The 13,560-nt window shown below is 39.7% G+C and overlaps 1 protein-coding gene across 1 annotated transcript in view; it reads right to left on the minus strand.

Moving 5' to 3' along the window:
- Positions 1 to 13,560, minus strand: part of SNTB1 (syntrophin, beta 1 (dystrophin-associated protein A1, 59kDa, basic component 1)) — a 114,880-nt gene that overhangs the window by 54,952 nt on the left and 46,368 nt on the right. Inside the window, exon 2 of the mRNA XM_014965524.1 lies at positions 1,339 to 1,555. Coding sequence (XP_014821010.1) covers positions 1,339 to 1,555 — 217 coding nt within the window. The remainder of the gene's footprint in view (positions 1 to 1,338; positions 1,556 to 13,560) is intronic.

Genomic DNA, 13,560 nt, shown 5'->3' on the forward strand with positions numbered 1-13,560 from the left:
GGGGGGGGGGGGGGGGGGAGACAGGGGTATTCTGAAAGAATGAAGCCAATGTGTAAAGCATCTTTACATTGTGCTGATTCAAACCATGTTTGACCTGCGTGGGTATTTTAAAAATACACACCATGGCAGAGAGAACGACAAACTCTTAAGCTAGTGACAGAGCTGTCAAACATCAGCACGTTAAGCTATACAGATAGATGTGGAAAAAAAAAGTGGCTGATATCAAGGAGCATCTTGATTTAAACTCGAGAAGGACTGCTAGCGTAATTGCTGTTTTGCAATTGCACTTCTGTAATGGTCAGTTATCTCTGACTATGGTGGTAATCACTTGCTGAGATGAAGAACAGAAGCAAAGTTAAGCAATACTAAATAATAGAGCATGGGGGGGGAGGGGTTAAGAGAACCCTTAAAAGAAGGTCAGACAAATATAAAAAACAAAGAAGGAAAATTACACAGCTACTGATAAAGTTTCTGAATCGCAGTGTAACAGATGACAGGGGAACCCGTTCTCCCCAAAACGCCTTCTGCTCTCCCCTCTTCTCCTTATCCTTCTCTGCAAAAGAAAACTTAACTTTTATTTATGCCTATACATAAGTGCTGAGAATCAAAGGCATTGCACCCAGCTTCTGGGCAAGGCAGCACACTGCAGAAAAACAAAAAGGCCATTATTTGGATGGAAGAATCAGCCTGTATTACTGACTTGACTGGTCCCTTTTTTATTAGCAGCTGTTAGAGCAGGGATCAGAGAGTGTGTTGGTGTGGTGCAGCTGTTCCACATATGTTATAAATAAGGGCTATTAAAAGCTCATCCTATTTTTAACATGATGAAAAAAAAATAATCAAGAAGTCACAGAAATTTCCCATTAATGCCTTGTAAGTGGAACTTTTCTCCTATTCTTGACTTTAATGCCCAGAACTGAATGGACAAAACAGGTCACTCTTAAAATAATATTCATTTAAAAAGAAAAGAAAAGAAAAGAAAATGCAATTTAATGGAATTAGATTAGGCCAGCCCGGAAGATGTAACCAATTAGTGTGTACAGTGTCTTTTCCTTCAAAAGCAGACACTTAATCAGGATGAAACCAAACTCCTGCAATTCTGTTTCTAACAAAAATGTTGGATTATCACACTGAAGAGTTTCTCTAGCACAACCCAAAAGCTGAACCCAGACACCACCACCCGCCTTTCCCAAACTGGTCCTTGCTTGGCCCTCACTGGGTTGCTGTGTGTGACCAGATCCCATGACCAGCTCCTCCTCACCAACCCCATGACTGAAAAGATCAACAGCAATTCAAGGCGAAGGTAAAATTCCAACCTTGGGCAAATCCTTTGCTCACCTGTTTTCAGGGTCTGACACTGTCATGTTGCGTGTCACGTAGCACATCTTGAGTGGTATTGTCTTCTTGTCTCTGTGGATGGAGAGTGAAAGCTGCGACAGGGGGTCAGCTGAGGTACAACCCAAGCGGGGAGATTCTGGGGGAGGCGTCTCCCACCCAATTTCTGAAACAGGAGAGCCTTTTTTCACATAGGGGGTTGCTTCTCTCATGTATTTCACTATAGAGGAAAAAAAAAAAAAAAGGAAAAGGAAAGTAATAAATAAATGGATATTCAGTAGTTGTATCCCATGTGAATTCTTTAAACTGTTACTAGCCCTCAGCACTGTTTATTATTTTTACTCATCCAGCATTACGGCATTGGAAGCTGTGCAGATACAGAAGATGAAGATCTGACTCCTGCCCATCTCAGTAGGGTGCAATGAGTAAAACAAGGGAAAAGAACAGAATCAGCGAAATAAGAACTTATAGATAGTGTAAGGCCAGGAGAGCCATACAACTTTTATTTGACAGGCTTTAAGTCCTCATGCAGCAATTCCTTTGTACAGAAGCCATGAGATAGCTGAGGTATAGGGAATTTTTAAAGAAAGACATTCAACCAAGTGACAGTGAATCTATTATTCCCCTATCTAAAATATTCCAGCGATACCCCAAGTGCTGCAGCCTTCTGGTTCATGCTTGTCAGTGCCCTGCCACTGATCTCAACAGCTACTTCTGCTTGCTGGGAAGCAGTGTTAGCCAATCTACTTGTACATACATATATGAAGTAAACAAAAAACAATTCACCTCTTCAACTTCTCTCAGGGAAATAAAATTGAGTTCAAGCCTTTTGTGAGAGTGAAAGTGTCAGATTAGATCTCTTCTCAGCCTCTTCCAATGCTTTTTTCCAGTACGGATAGGAAGGGTGGATGCAGGAATCCCAAATGATCTTACTTGTATTCAAAAATCAATACCCTTTTTACACTTGTACTTTGTATTCCCCTCTTTATGCAGGCAAATATTGCAACATTTTCCCTCCTCTTGAATTCTTTTGGCAGTTCAAGATCATTTTACCTTTTGCTTTTCATGTTCTTGGCAAATCTACCAGGCATAGGCTCCTTCTCCCTCACAAACCTGACAGAGCTCAACCAAGAAAAGCCCTCACATTTAAGCACCCTGGTTAAACATATATATCCAACTTACACAGCTGTGGCTGCCTAACTGGCTATTGCCACTTGATTATACCCATGACTCAAACAGCGACGACACGAATCGAAAGGTCAGGAGCACCGTGAACTTATTTAGGGAAGTTATTAAAATGCTGTGAGAGATTATTTCAAGGAAATGGTGCAGATCATCATGTTAGCTCAGCTGAAGAAGCTGGGAATGACTGAGTAACAAAATAACGAGCAAATTACAGAAGGGCATTGTGGTGAAGGAGGTTAAATTAGGGAAAGCAGACTGCTGTTTTGAAGTCCAAAGTAAAAGCAAGGGAAGTATTCAGAGGAATGGAGAAGAAAATGGTGTTTCTGTCAAAACCACAGATAGGGTGAGTAATTTCAGCAGCACTTTTTCAAGGCACTCTATAACAGCTTTACTGAGAGATACCTGTGCAAAACTAGAGTGTAGGCTCTGTGAGCATCTATTGACATCATTTCTCTAAAATATGTTAGCGCACATCTTGCTGTTGCTCGCTCTCTCCTTTTTAACAAATCTATTAATTTCAATTATAAGGACTTTTGTATTAGTTATTTTACAGGACATTCCTCATTTGTGATTTATCAGAAATGCTGTTCTACCCAACACCACTGTTTTGATCTCTTTTTCGCATACCCTTCTGAGTGATTTTTAAAATTAATTTCTTCCCTGCTCAAGAAAGAGCTGGCATGGGATTCTGCCAGACTGCCATAAACTATTTAAGGCAAAAGGTGTTGAGATTGATTTTTTGATCTTTTTGCAGACATCTACCTAAAGTCCATTATCTAAAAACCTGTGTCATGTAACTCTCAAAACCAGAGCTCATCCTTGGGTACTCCATAAATTACCTGATTTTCAGTGATGCTGAAAATCAGTAGTTTTAGTCAGTGTCATAGAGATATTGGTTTTAGCAGTAGGTGCCTCAGTTTGGATGCACTCATAGCCTTTGGGAAACAGAGAGACTGAACACATACAGAGGTGGTGAATCTGTTCCTGTTTACACTGAATGGATATGACTGTCATTAACTTAGATGCGAGGAACAGCCGAAGCTATAAAAATCATGTTTGACCGCATGCAACATTTTGTTCCCTTTAAAATTAGAGATTACCAATTAATCTGTTGAAAAAAGTAATCCAGTGGGCTTTTGAGCACTGGTACAGTGACGTGCCAGCAAACATGATGCTAAATAAAGGTCCAGGTCTCAATAATGTAGCTATTTCCTCTGTGCTATTTTCATCCTCTTTCAGCAGAAGCGATATGCATTAGACCTGAGCACATTTTCATTAAGGAAAGGAGAGAGGGGTAGGGAGAGGAAGGAAACCGAAGTGAAAAATTTGCCTCTAAACCTAAACAAGAACACAGAATGTGAATTTAATTCCCCAGAGACGGGTGCAAAAGAAAAGAACCACCCCTTCCATGTGCCAAGAAGCCATGTTTCCATGGGATGCGCTGGTGAGTTTGCGGCAGGCAGCTACTCTGTTTTAGAAACTCCTGTGAAAGAGGAAGCAGGAGAGAGCAGAAACACAACCCTCTTTCCACAAACTGAGTCTCAAACACAGCAGAGGCCAAGAAAATTACCTTAAGGAAAAATGTCCTATGAAAACTCCTGCCAACTTCTGACCTCCCAGACATCTGGTTTCTAGTAACTCTCAAAAGGAGATGAATGCTCAGAGCCAGAGACTTACATGAATAAAAACCCATTAATATACCAGTCAATTGCTGGACACCATCTTCCTACAAAATTCTACAGGAAGATTAAAAAAAAAAAGTGAATACAGGTTTTCTTTAAAAAAAAACAAAAACAAAAACAAACCAAAACAACAACAACAAAAACCCAACAAAAAACCAAAACCCAAAACTTGGTAGTTTTCTACAAATTAATCCTAACTTCCCACTAAATACAAGCACAGCTTTCTAGATTCATGATGAATACTGCTGGGTTTACAAATCAGACTTTATGGCTCCTGCATATTCAAATGTGTTTCATATTTTAAAAGCCCCCAATGGATACATATAAATGCACAAATGGAATATTGGAGTAGAACAGGTGGCAGAAGTTGATCTATTTATGTATTTTTTTGTATTATTTAAATTTTGGAACCAATGTTTTCCATTTGCCCCATCAACATCCATAATTACATGTCTATAACCTAAGTCCAGTTTATGAATTTAGCTGAAGTAAGGCACGTGCTGTTCAGAGGATTCCTAAGTTTTATCAGCAATTATTTCCTATTTACATCTAAACTCAGGATGCAAATACTGCAGAACACTGTGTTAGACCATGCACCAGTAAGCCTACTACATACACAGCAATTTATGGTGACCCCACACGTGTCTACATTTTGCAGTCTGTCCATTAACCAGTTCTTAATCCACCCAGTAAAAAACAAGTTGATACCAGTATGTATAATAGGCATGTTCCCATTCCACACTGAACTATCAGAGAATCTTGAATGCAGCAATGTTAATGTATAACTACAGTTATACAATATAATGCCATCATCAAGTTTTAAAACCAGAAAAAATACGATACAGACTATTGGACATTAAAGTAATAATGTGGGCAATATTCTGTTTTCAGACCATTACACTCAAGAGCTAGATTTCCCTTTGGATACAGTAGCACAAATCCAGGTATCGACTGAAAAAGAAAGAAAGCAAGTGACTATAGAGATCTTTGCTTTTATATATTGCCAAAGAAACCACCGAAGGGATAAACCCACCCCCCCTCAAATTTAATAAAATTAAGACATGTCATTGTGTAACAACTCTGAATCATATATAACTATACAATAGGTATGTATATACATATGCCTTCAGATTAGATAAATATCTCTAGTATATATACAAATATTAAATATATATTTATATTAAAATGCTACATTCTTTAAGACCACCAGAAAGTACTTTGCAAGCACAGAAACCAACATGCAGGGACTGAGAAAAAATTCTAATGGTTTCATTATTATGACTCAATTTACTGATAGACTGCAATTTCAGTTGAGAGCTGTCTAAACTTATCCATTTGATTGTATAGCTCAACCTCAGAGATCCTTATATTCAGTACTAATTACTGATCCATGCCCTTTTGGTGCACCACTAATTAGAAACTGCGGTCAAGCAATTAAAATTGCAATCTCCGGAGCACCCCTCCCCACAAAGAGGAGAGGAAGGGAAGTGGCAATCAAATGAATTAATCCACTGATACACACTGAAATACTTTGCATTTATTTTTTGATTTGCAAGACAGGCAATGTAGCTTCCAAAAAAGCACTTCATTTATAGGCAGTGCTGCCAAGTCCCAAGTCTCCACAATTAATCCTTTGTTACTGTTCACAGTTGACTTTGTTTTTTTCTAGGGGGAAAGAACCAGGCTTTTAATGAGAGAAACACTACAGACCAGCTTGGTCAGGTCCTTGGCCAGACACAGTTCTGAGGAATTGGGTCTCCTCTGACACATTCAGACTGTTTCCTAGGAGTGAAGACAAAGACCACTGAAGAGAAGCCAGCACTCCCAAGCAAAGTTCTTTCGTTACTATAGGAATGAGGACAGGATGTGTAGGTTTACAATATGAAAGCAAAAGGAATAACATGCCTGAATCTGCTCAAAAATATGATCGAGGAATTCCCCCTTTGCAGGGGAAAAGCACAGTCTCCTCTTTATGCATGCGTTGTCTCCTAAGTAAGTACTCAGAGACAACTACCAAATCTAAGAAGAAAACATCAGCCAGAAACCTCTTCAGGCTATTTTCAAAGCATGTGCTAATGTTACTGATATCTATACCCAAAAAAGACTTGGTTTTTGAAAGTTCCCTTAAATACGTCTTCATCTGGTCTGGTTTCTGTGAGTGTGAAAGATGGCTCAGAGAAGAGGAGCTAAGCAAGTTCTCCACCATACGTAAGATGTTTTAAGACTGCATGTAGGGATCAACCTTTGGAGTCACTCGAGCCCACAAATTGAGCATGGTGAGATCAATTGCTTTTATCAGCTTATTCAGTATGAAGGGGCTGTTTGACTCATCTGTGCCAAAGCGAGTACACCAGGCCACCTCCAAGGGTATTGTGGGCAGCACAGCATACAAAAATGATTCTTAGTTAGTTTGAGAAGAGCTGCTAATGCAGAACTAGAGGAGGCCCATCCTGCAGGCACACAGTTCCCACCTGAAAATGAGGAAACAAATGAAGACGAACACTTCTGAGGTTGTAGATAGCATCATTGCAAGTCCAAGTTAACAACTCAGAGCCATCTAACAGCTGCTGAAGTGATACTGGCCCAAGGAAAAAAAAGAAAAAAAGAAAAAAAAAAAGAAAAGAGTGGACAGTAGCAAAAGCTATACGTAATCCCTGCCGGTATGTGGCCTTCAGAAGGGCAGATCAGCCAAGCAAGTCAATCACTCAGCATGCTTGTGTCCTTTTGCTTGACGGAACACTAAAAGAGAGAATTTGCAGTCTAGCAGTTTTGGTAAGGCACAAGCCAAAATACCCCAAATGGTTTCAAAGCTAGTAGTAACTGAAATAAGAAGTCTTGCCATAAAATTTATAAACTGTGCACAAGCAATGCCAACATAAATGCAGAGTATTTCACACTATTGCCAATGAAACTGAGATTAACAGAGATGGAGAAAGGTCTACTGCCTTAAAATTAATTCGGTGTCATGATATCAGAATTTGCCTGGTAGGTTTTACATTAGAAACCAAATTTCCACTAAACTCAAGCAAACCACACACCCTACAGTGAAGACACTGTATAAAAATGAGATGAGAATCTGTCCAGCTGCTGGTGCTATTACCAAAACTTAGACACAAATACTTGAAGAAAAGGGTTTATGAATCAGATAATCTATGAAGATGTGTAGCATGACCCTTTCAACAGCTTTAATGTGGGCATAAACCAGAAACAAGTCAACAATCCTGCTTGTGAGTGTTTCTACTCCATTTCCTACAGAAACATCTGTTACTACATTCAGACAAGTAACATCCATTAACATCATCTGCTTTCCCCTGTGCTGAAAGGGATTTGAAATAGTAAACCTCTTGATCTGCCAAGAGCATCAGATCTCCACCTCTGGGTGATGATATAAATTAGTTAAAATAAACACCTTGTGAGACTACAAATCCTCTTTATGCTTTGGCCATTTCTCATACTCTAGTGAGATTTAGTTGCATTTACATTTTTTGCTGTTTGTAAATTAATTCAGCTGAATTCAGTGTATGTTGCTCCACATCTTAAAGAGACAGGCTTGGATCTAAATTGTAAGGGGCTGCTTTTAAAATCCTTTTAAAAATACTTTTAATGTATGCACTTATTATACTTTTTAGATGGAAGACATGAGTATTTTGAAAGAGTAACTTCAGAAAGATCCAGCAAAGAAACATGCCTTTATCCTAAAGTTTATCTTAAGGTAGGGTATTAGCAATTAGTGACAAGAGACTGCTGGTAGACAACCAGGCTTCAAATTCAAGCTTTCAGTGGGCTATAGACAGGCTGGGTGAAAAAGATCAACAATTGCATTTTAAAAAGATAAAGAACACTTGACAGTGCTCCTTTCAATTAGCAACTGCTTTTATAAAAACGGTGGAGCAATGTTAAGCAGTGCTGTAAGCACCATTACACGCTTGCGCCCAGAAAATGGAGGCAGTTCCTTTTCAAAGCACCTTGCAATCAGCAATTCTGTGTGGTTAAGAGCAATGAGGCAAGAAGAGGGGCTGTCCAGGCAGCAGATTGAGGGATTAGCATGTCCAAGCCCCCATCAAATGGGAGAAAACTGGCTGCTCTCAGGAAGTCATGCAAGGGTGCAATCTGTGAAATCTCATGGCTTTGATAACCCGAATACAGCACAGTGACCAGCCACATTGTGGTATCCACAGCAGGTCTCGAAAAATGTAACTCACCAAGTCAAGAAACTACAGGAGAAAATTTAGCAGCCACAGGCAGACCCTGCAGATGCCTCCTCCTTCCCACCTGCACCAGGGACATTCTTTTTCTGCTCTGATTTCAGCAGTTGTGGAGCTGGAGATAGCATTCCCAGATCATCCTATGCTTTGGTGTAACAACAAAAAAATCTTCAGAGTTACTTTTCCTCAGATTCTTTTCCTGAGACTTGGCCTATGATGTGAGCTGAATTCAGCCACTGATTCCCAGGGCCTGCTGCTCCCCTCTGGTAAACACTTCTTTAACCAATTCTGAGTTTCCTCAGTGCAAATGTTTCTAGGGAGTGAAGGCTTTAAATGTCTTCTTATCTTAATGCAGCATATCAATTTTGTCAACTGCAAAACCTAGTAAATACTAATTAATTTTCATTCCTCCACAAAGCCACAGTTTTATACTCCACATCAAGCAACCATGAGCAAAACGCACAACCTACTCCCCTCCAGCCTACATTAGACAGCCTGAAAGCTCTGCTTGCAGTCAGCATTTCCCACCCACTGCTCCCTGCCATCACTTGGAGCTGGCCACTGCTAACCACCCCTTGCAGCTCCTTTCGGAGTTACATCACGAAGTTCTAATAATAAAGTCCATCTTTGAGGTTAACAGCATGCATGCTCAAGGAAGCAGCAAGGACAAGTTTCAATGCCGGGGCGAGATCTTTGTGTTTCTGTTCAAAATAGCTTAACGGAAACTGAACAAACACGAACTACGGTCACACAGAATCACAGTGAAACCTGAGGCTGGGTTACTGGCTTGGTTTGGAGCTCTAAATGTGTGACACTTACTAGCACGTGAGCTGATGGAGTGACCAAAAGCAGTCACACGTTGTCGGTAATCTGGTATACAAAAATGTCAAACTGGCAAATTAATAATAAACTAAACAGAGACTCTTTACAGTTGGCATTCCTCAGTACTTTCCATTATGATTTCCATTACTCATACCTACTACACTGAATGTGTTACAGTTTCCTTCAAATGATTTAGTTTATTTTAAATTTCAAAGTTACTGTTCCAATAAATTGGATATATTCAGTTCTGGTTTTTGATATGTCACTAATGATAAATGCATGAATTCTAGCGGCAGGGTCCCATAAACTACTCATCTGTCTTCCGTTACATACTTCCTCAAAATAAATCCAGACATATCTCTCTCTTCATAATCTGAAAACCAAATATTGGCTTGTAAATACTCTGTAATCCCCAGAAGCACAATGTTTGGTTAAAAAGGAGATGCTTTGGCTTGATCTAGAAGGAGCTTGTACTCAAAAGAAACACTACACAGTGGAGAGCAGGGAGTAACTACATTGCACAAGTGTCCCTTATCTAATAAACTAAAAATTAAAAAAAGACTACTGTCAAAACCTGCAAACAGTAGCTATATAACTTACTACATTTTTATGTAAAATGTGACACAGCTACATTGTTATGTGACATTATGAACTCTACAATTAGAACTACGCAAATCTTTCATAATGGAAGTGGAAAACATCTGAAACAAGCAATTTGGGAGCTGAACATGGAAATCAGCAGACACATTTTGAGAAAAAGCATTGTGGGACCTATGAGTCACTCACTGACAATCAAACTGGAGTTTCTGGTTGTCTCCAAGGCAGAATGCTTCATAAGTAAAAAAATAAAAATTTAAAAAAGGTTTTAGTCACATGATATTAGGACTAGGTCATCATACTCCATGTAACTCTGTGCAAAGTAAAACAGAAAAACGTGGCTTCACATAAAGCAGGGAAAAAGAGCAAAACATATTTCTTCAGTGGATTTGCAGTAGTCAGATTCCCAAGGACCATCTCCTACCCAATATTGACATATTGTCATGTTGTCTCAGAATTTCTAATGTGCCGCTCACGCTTGTTGTTCCTCCTCTCTGTTAGTATTTATAGATCCCTCTCCAATCACCCACACGCTCAGATGGAATTCAAGGTGTCTGGCGTCGCCAGCATGCTATAATTTTTCTATTTACATGAGTAATCTCAAGTGTCAGAACAAATATTTCAACCACTAGTGATTATGTGAAAAATACATCAGGGCATTACGGTTTTAGAGCATGGTGTTATTTCAGCAGTCACACAAATCATTAAGTAGTACAGGATAGACTGAAAATGGCACTCACTGAGGGAAATTATTATGCTGTGTATGATTGTACCTGCTTTACAGATGGCTAAACTGACACAGGCAAGTTAAAATGCCTTCCTCAAAGTCATGCAGTAAGTCAGTGACAGAGTTCTCAGCACTAAACTTAATTTCTACCCCTTTATGACTTTTCAGTGTTAAACAACCCAAAGGGATCCCACTACCCATGAAAATCGATTCATGATGCCTACAGTCTTCTCTCTATAGGAAGACCTTGAAGACCTTCCAAGATCCCCAGGATTTATTTTGAAGAGCAGGGCTGAAATCACTTGCAAAATTTCAAAGTTCATCATTTTCATTCTTCACTAGATAACACTAAAAGCTTTGAGAAAGAACAAACTCAGGGCAAGTTCTTAGCTGAATGAGTGCCCTATCTCCTGTGGCTGGGCTATCCATTGAAGGGCATCAGCTCACCATACGTGTCCTCTAGTTTCCAACCTTACCAGTGGCCACATTCAGAACACTCAAGTGCCTGTGATTATAAATATTCATATCTATATGCATACAGGTACATAAATACAGACAGATAGATAGATAAATATAATATGAATACTACTGAAGTTTAGTGACTTGGACTGAAAATTCCTATGAATGCCCATGTGCCTGCGTACCTCTCTCTCCTTTTCCGATTTAAATGGGGAATAATAAAGTTTGATAAATTTGCAGAAGCATCCAGTCAGTTCTACACTGTGAGCCTATAGGAATCACTTTGTTCCGTCAAAGACTACCATCTCCAGGCTGCCGTGCCATCACAGTTGAGCAGGAGAAGCCCAACAGGTTCTCTGACAAGACATAAGAAAATCTGTACAGTAGCCTTGAGACTTCTACATAACAAAGAAAGGAAAAAAAGAAACACAAATCTAAGGAGGTCCCTAAATCAATCATGATGAACTGGGATAAGTTTTTCTGATCAGAGGTGGGTATAATGTAGCAACCGTATTTTTCTTTATTTCAATGTGTCATAATGATAGTTTAAGACCACTTCTGCCTGATTCTGAAGTCCAAATGCAGTCTCAAACTGCCTCTTCTCCACCTGAAAACATGTATGTCCAGCAAGAGCAATGAAAAGAGAAGGACAATGAAACATTAAGCCACATCCTTGTGCCTCAGCGCTTGGGCTTCTGTTTGAATAGAGCCCTTTTCTGCCAGGGATTATGGTTTTCTCTAGGAATAAGCCACCAAAACCCTAACAACAAACTACAACAATTAAAGAATAAGCACACTAGTCATTAGCACAGGCTAAAAGGTAATCAGAAAGCACCAGCACTTCGAGCACAGGAAATTCTCAGAATTGCAGCACCCAAAGAGACCACTACTGAAACCCAACTGTGCTGACACAGGACCACGGCATCATGTGCTGCTGCTCTTTACAGCTTAAAGTCTCCTACTGAGATGACAGCTCTCCTATTCTCATCCCCAAAGAGCTGTAGTTACTGTAGCTTAAAAACTAACAATGATCCCTGATGGAATATGGTCCTCCTGGAACTCCAGTGCATAATGCAATTTGGGGGTGAAAAAAGACAGACTTTTTTTGGGGGGGCAAGTTTATTATTTTTAAATAGCATCATTTAAAACTATTCTGCAGACAGGATCTCAGAAATGAATTAGTGAACAGAGGGAACAAGGGAAGCAGTGCAAATCCTCATAAAAATCCTGAATTCAGAAACCGATTTTTTTTTCCATGAAATGGTTCTGTGGAGTGATCTGAAAAAATACATTCTCATTCAAATCCATTTCTTTCTCTACAAATGAAATAGTACTTTGAGCTGACATTTTGATTTAAAATGTCTTTTTAAGATCAAACTCCTTTTCTAATAAATATTGCACAGTGTCCCCCAGCATCCATTTTGTCAGATGGAAAATTCATATAGTTATGATTCCATTAGGTTTCTTGCAGTGGACTGGGCATTTAATCAATGAGAGCAAAGAGCATCTAAATAGGGTTAGGCTTCAAATTCCTTTCAGTGAGAAGTTAAATCCCCATTAGCTTTGAGCCATAAGCCCCCATGGGTTTAGCATGCAGCTTAAAAGATAACGCTGTGAGGGGTCATGGCTCTTCACTGTAGTACAGAAAGCCTATTTCACAGATGGTCCTGCAATAATAATGTAAATATAATCCTGTTTCAGTGGACACTTTATCCATCTAGAAAACAAGCAGTGTTTTCTGTCCCAGAAAAAAAAAAAAAAAAAATCACATTAATCTACAATTTAAGGGCAAAGTAATTCTCTGCTCATTCAGGCCCTATTACAGAGAATTACCAGGACTCGCCTGGTATCACGCCGATGCCGGGGCCACCGTAGTCCCCCCACATCTCCACAGGACAAGACAGACACAGGTTCTGTCAGCAGCTGCTGAACAGCAAGTGCAGTTGACTCGGCACATCAAAACACATTTCCTCACTATGCCAAATGCCAGTTTTGACTGTTCCAGGTTAGGTCAAAGCCAGGTTAAAATAGTACAACCTATTGTTTTTCAGAGGCTGCAAACTGCCTGCCAAGTACTTTTTGGTCAACTAGCAGGGGAGGCTGATAACAGAGGTTGGAAAAGAACCTGGCAATTCCCAGCTAAGCTTCAAAGGGCTGTAATGAAATGCAACCCCAGTTCAAATCATCACAGAGAAAACCATTTGTTTAATCAGTGAGAAGAATGCTAATTTGTTTGCCATTTGTACTACTAGAGCACTTACCAGGATTAGTGAAGAGCCAGGGCATGACAGCCTCAGATGCTGTGCAAACACAGAACAAAAAGCTGGTCCCCTCCCAAGGAGCTTAAAAATCAAGTACAAGTTAAGAGACAATAGGAACATGACAAGGAAATAAGCAGGCAGAAGAGCCTACGTAAAAAATCATGCACGTATCTCCCAGTGTTGTTACAGTTGTATTGTATTCCCCTGTAACTGAGACAGCTGTAGCAGGTGCTGTTTGTAAAAACACTGGAAAAACATAAGGAAGAAAAGGAAATATGAGTAGGGTG

The sequence above is a fragment of the Calidris pugnax genome, unplaced genomic scaffold (assembly GCF_001431845.1).
Source record: "Calidris pugnax isolate Ruff unplaced genomic scaffold, ASM143184v1 scaffold41, whole genome shotgun sequence".
NCBI lineage: Eukaryota > Metazoa > Chordata > Aves > Charadriiformes > Scolopacidae > Calidris > Calidris pugnax.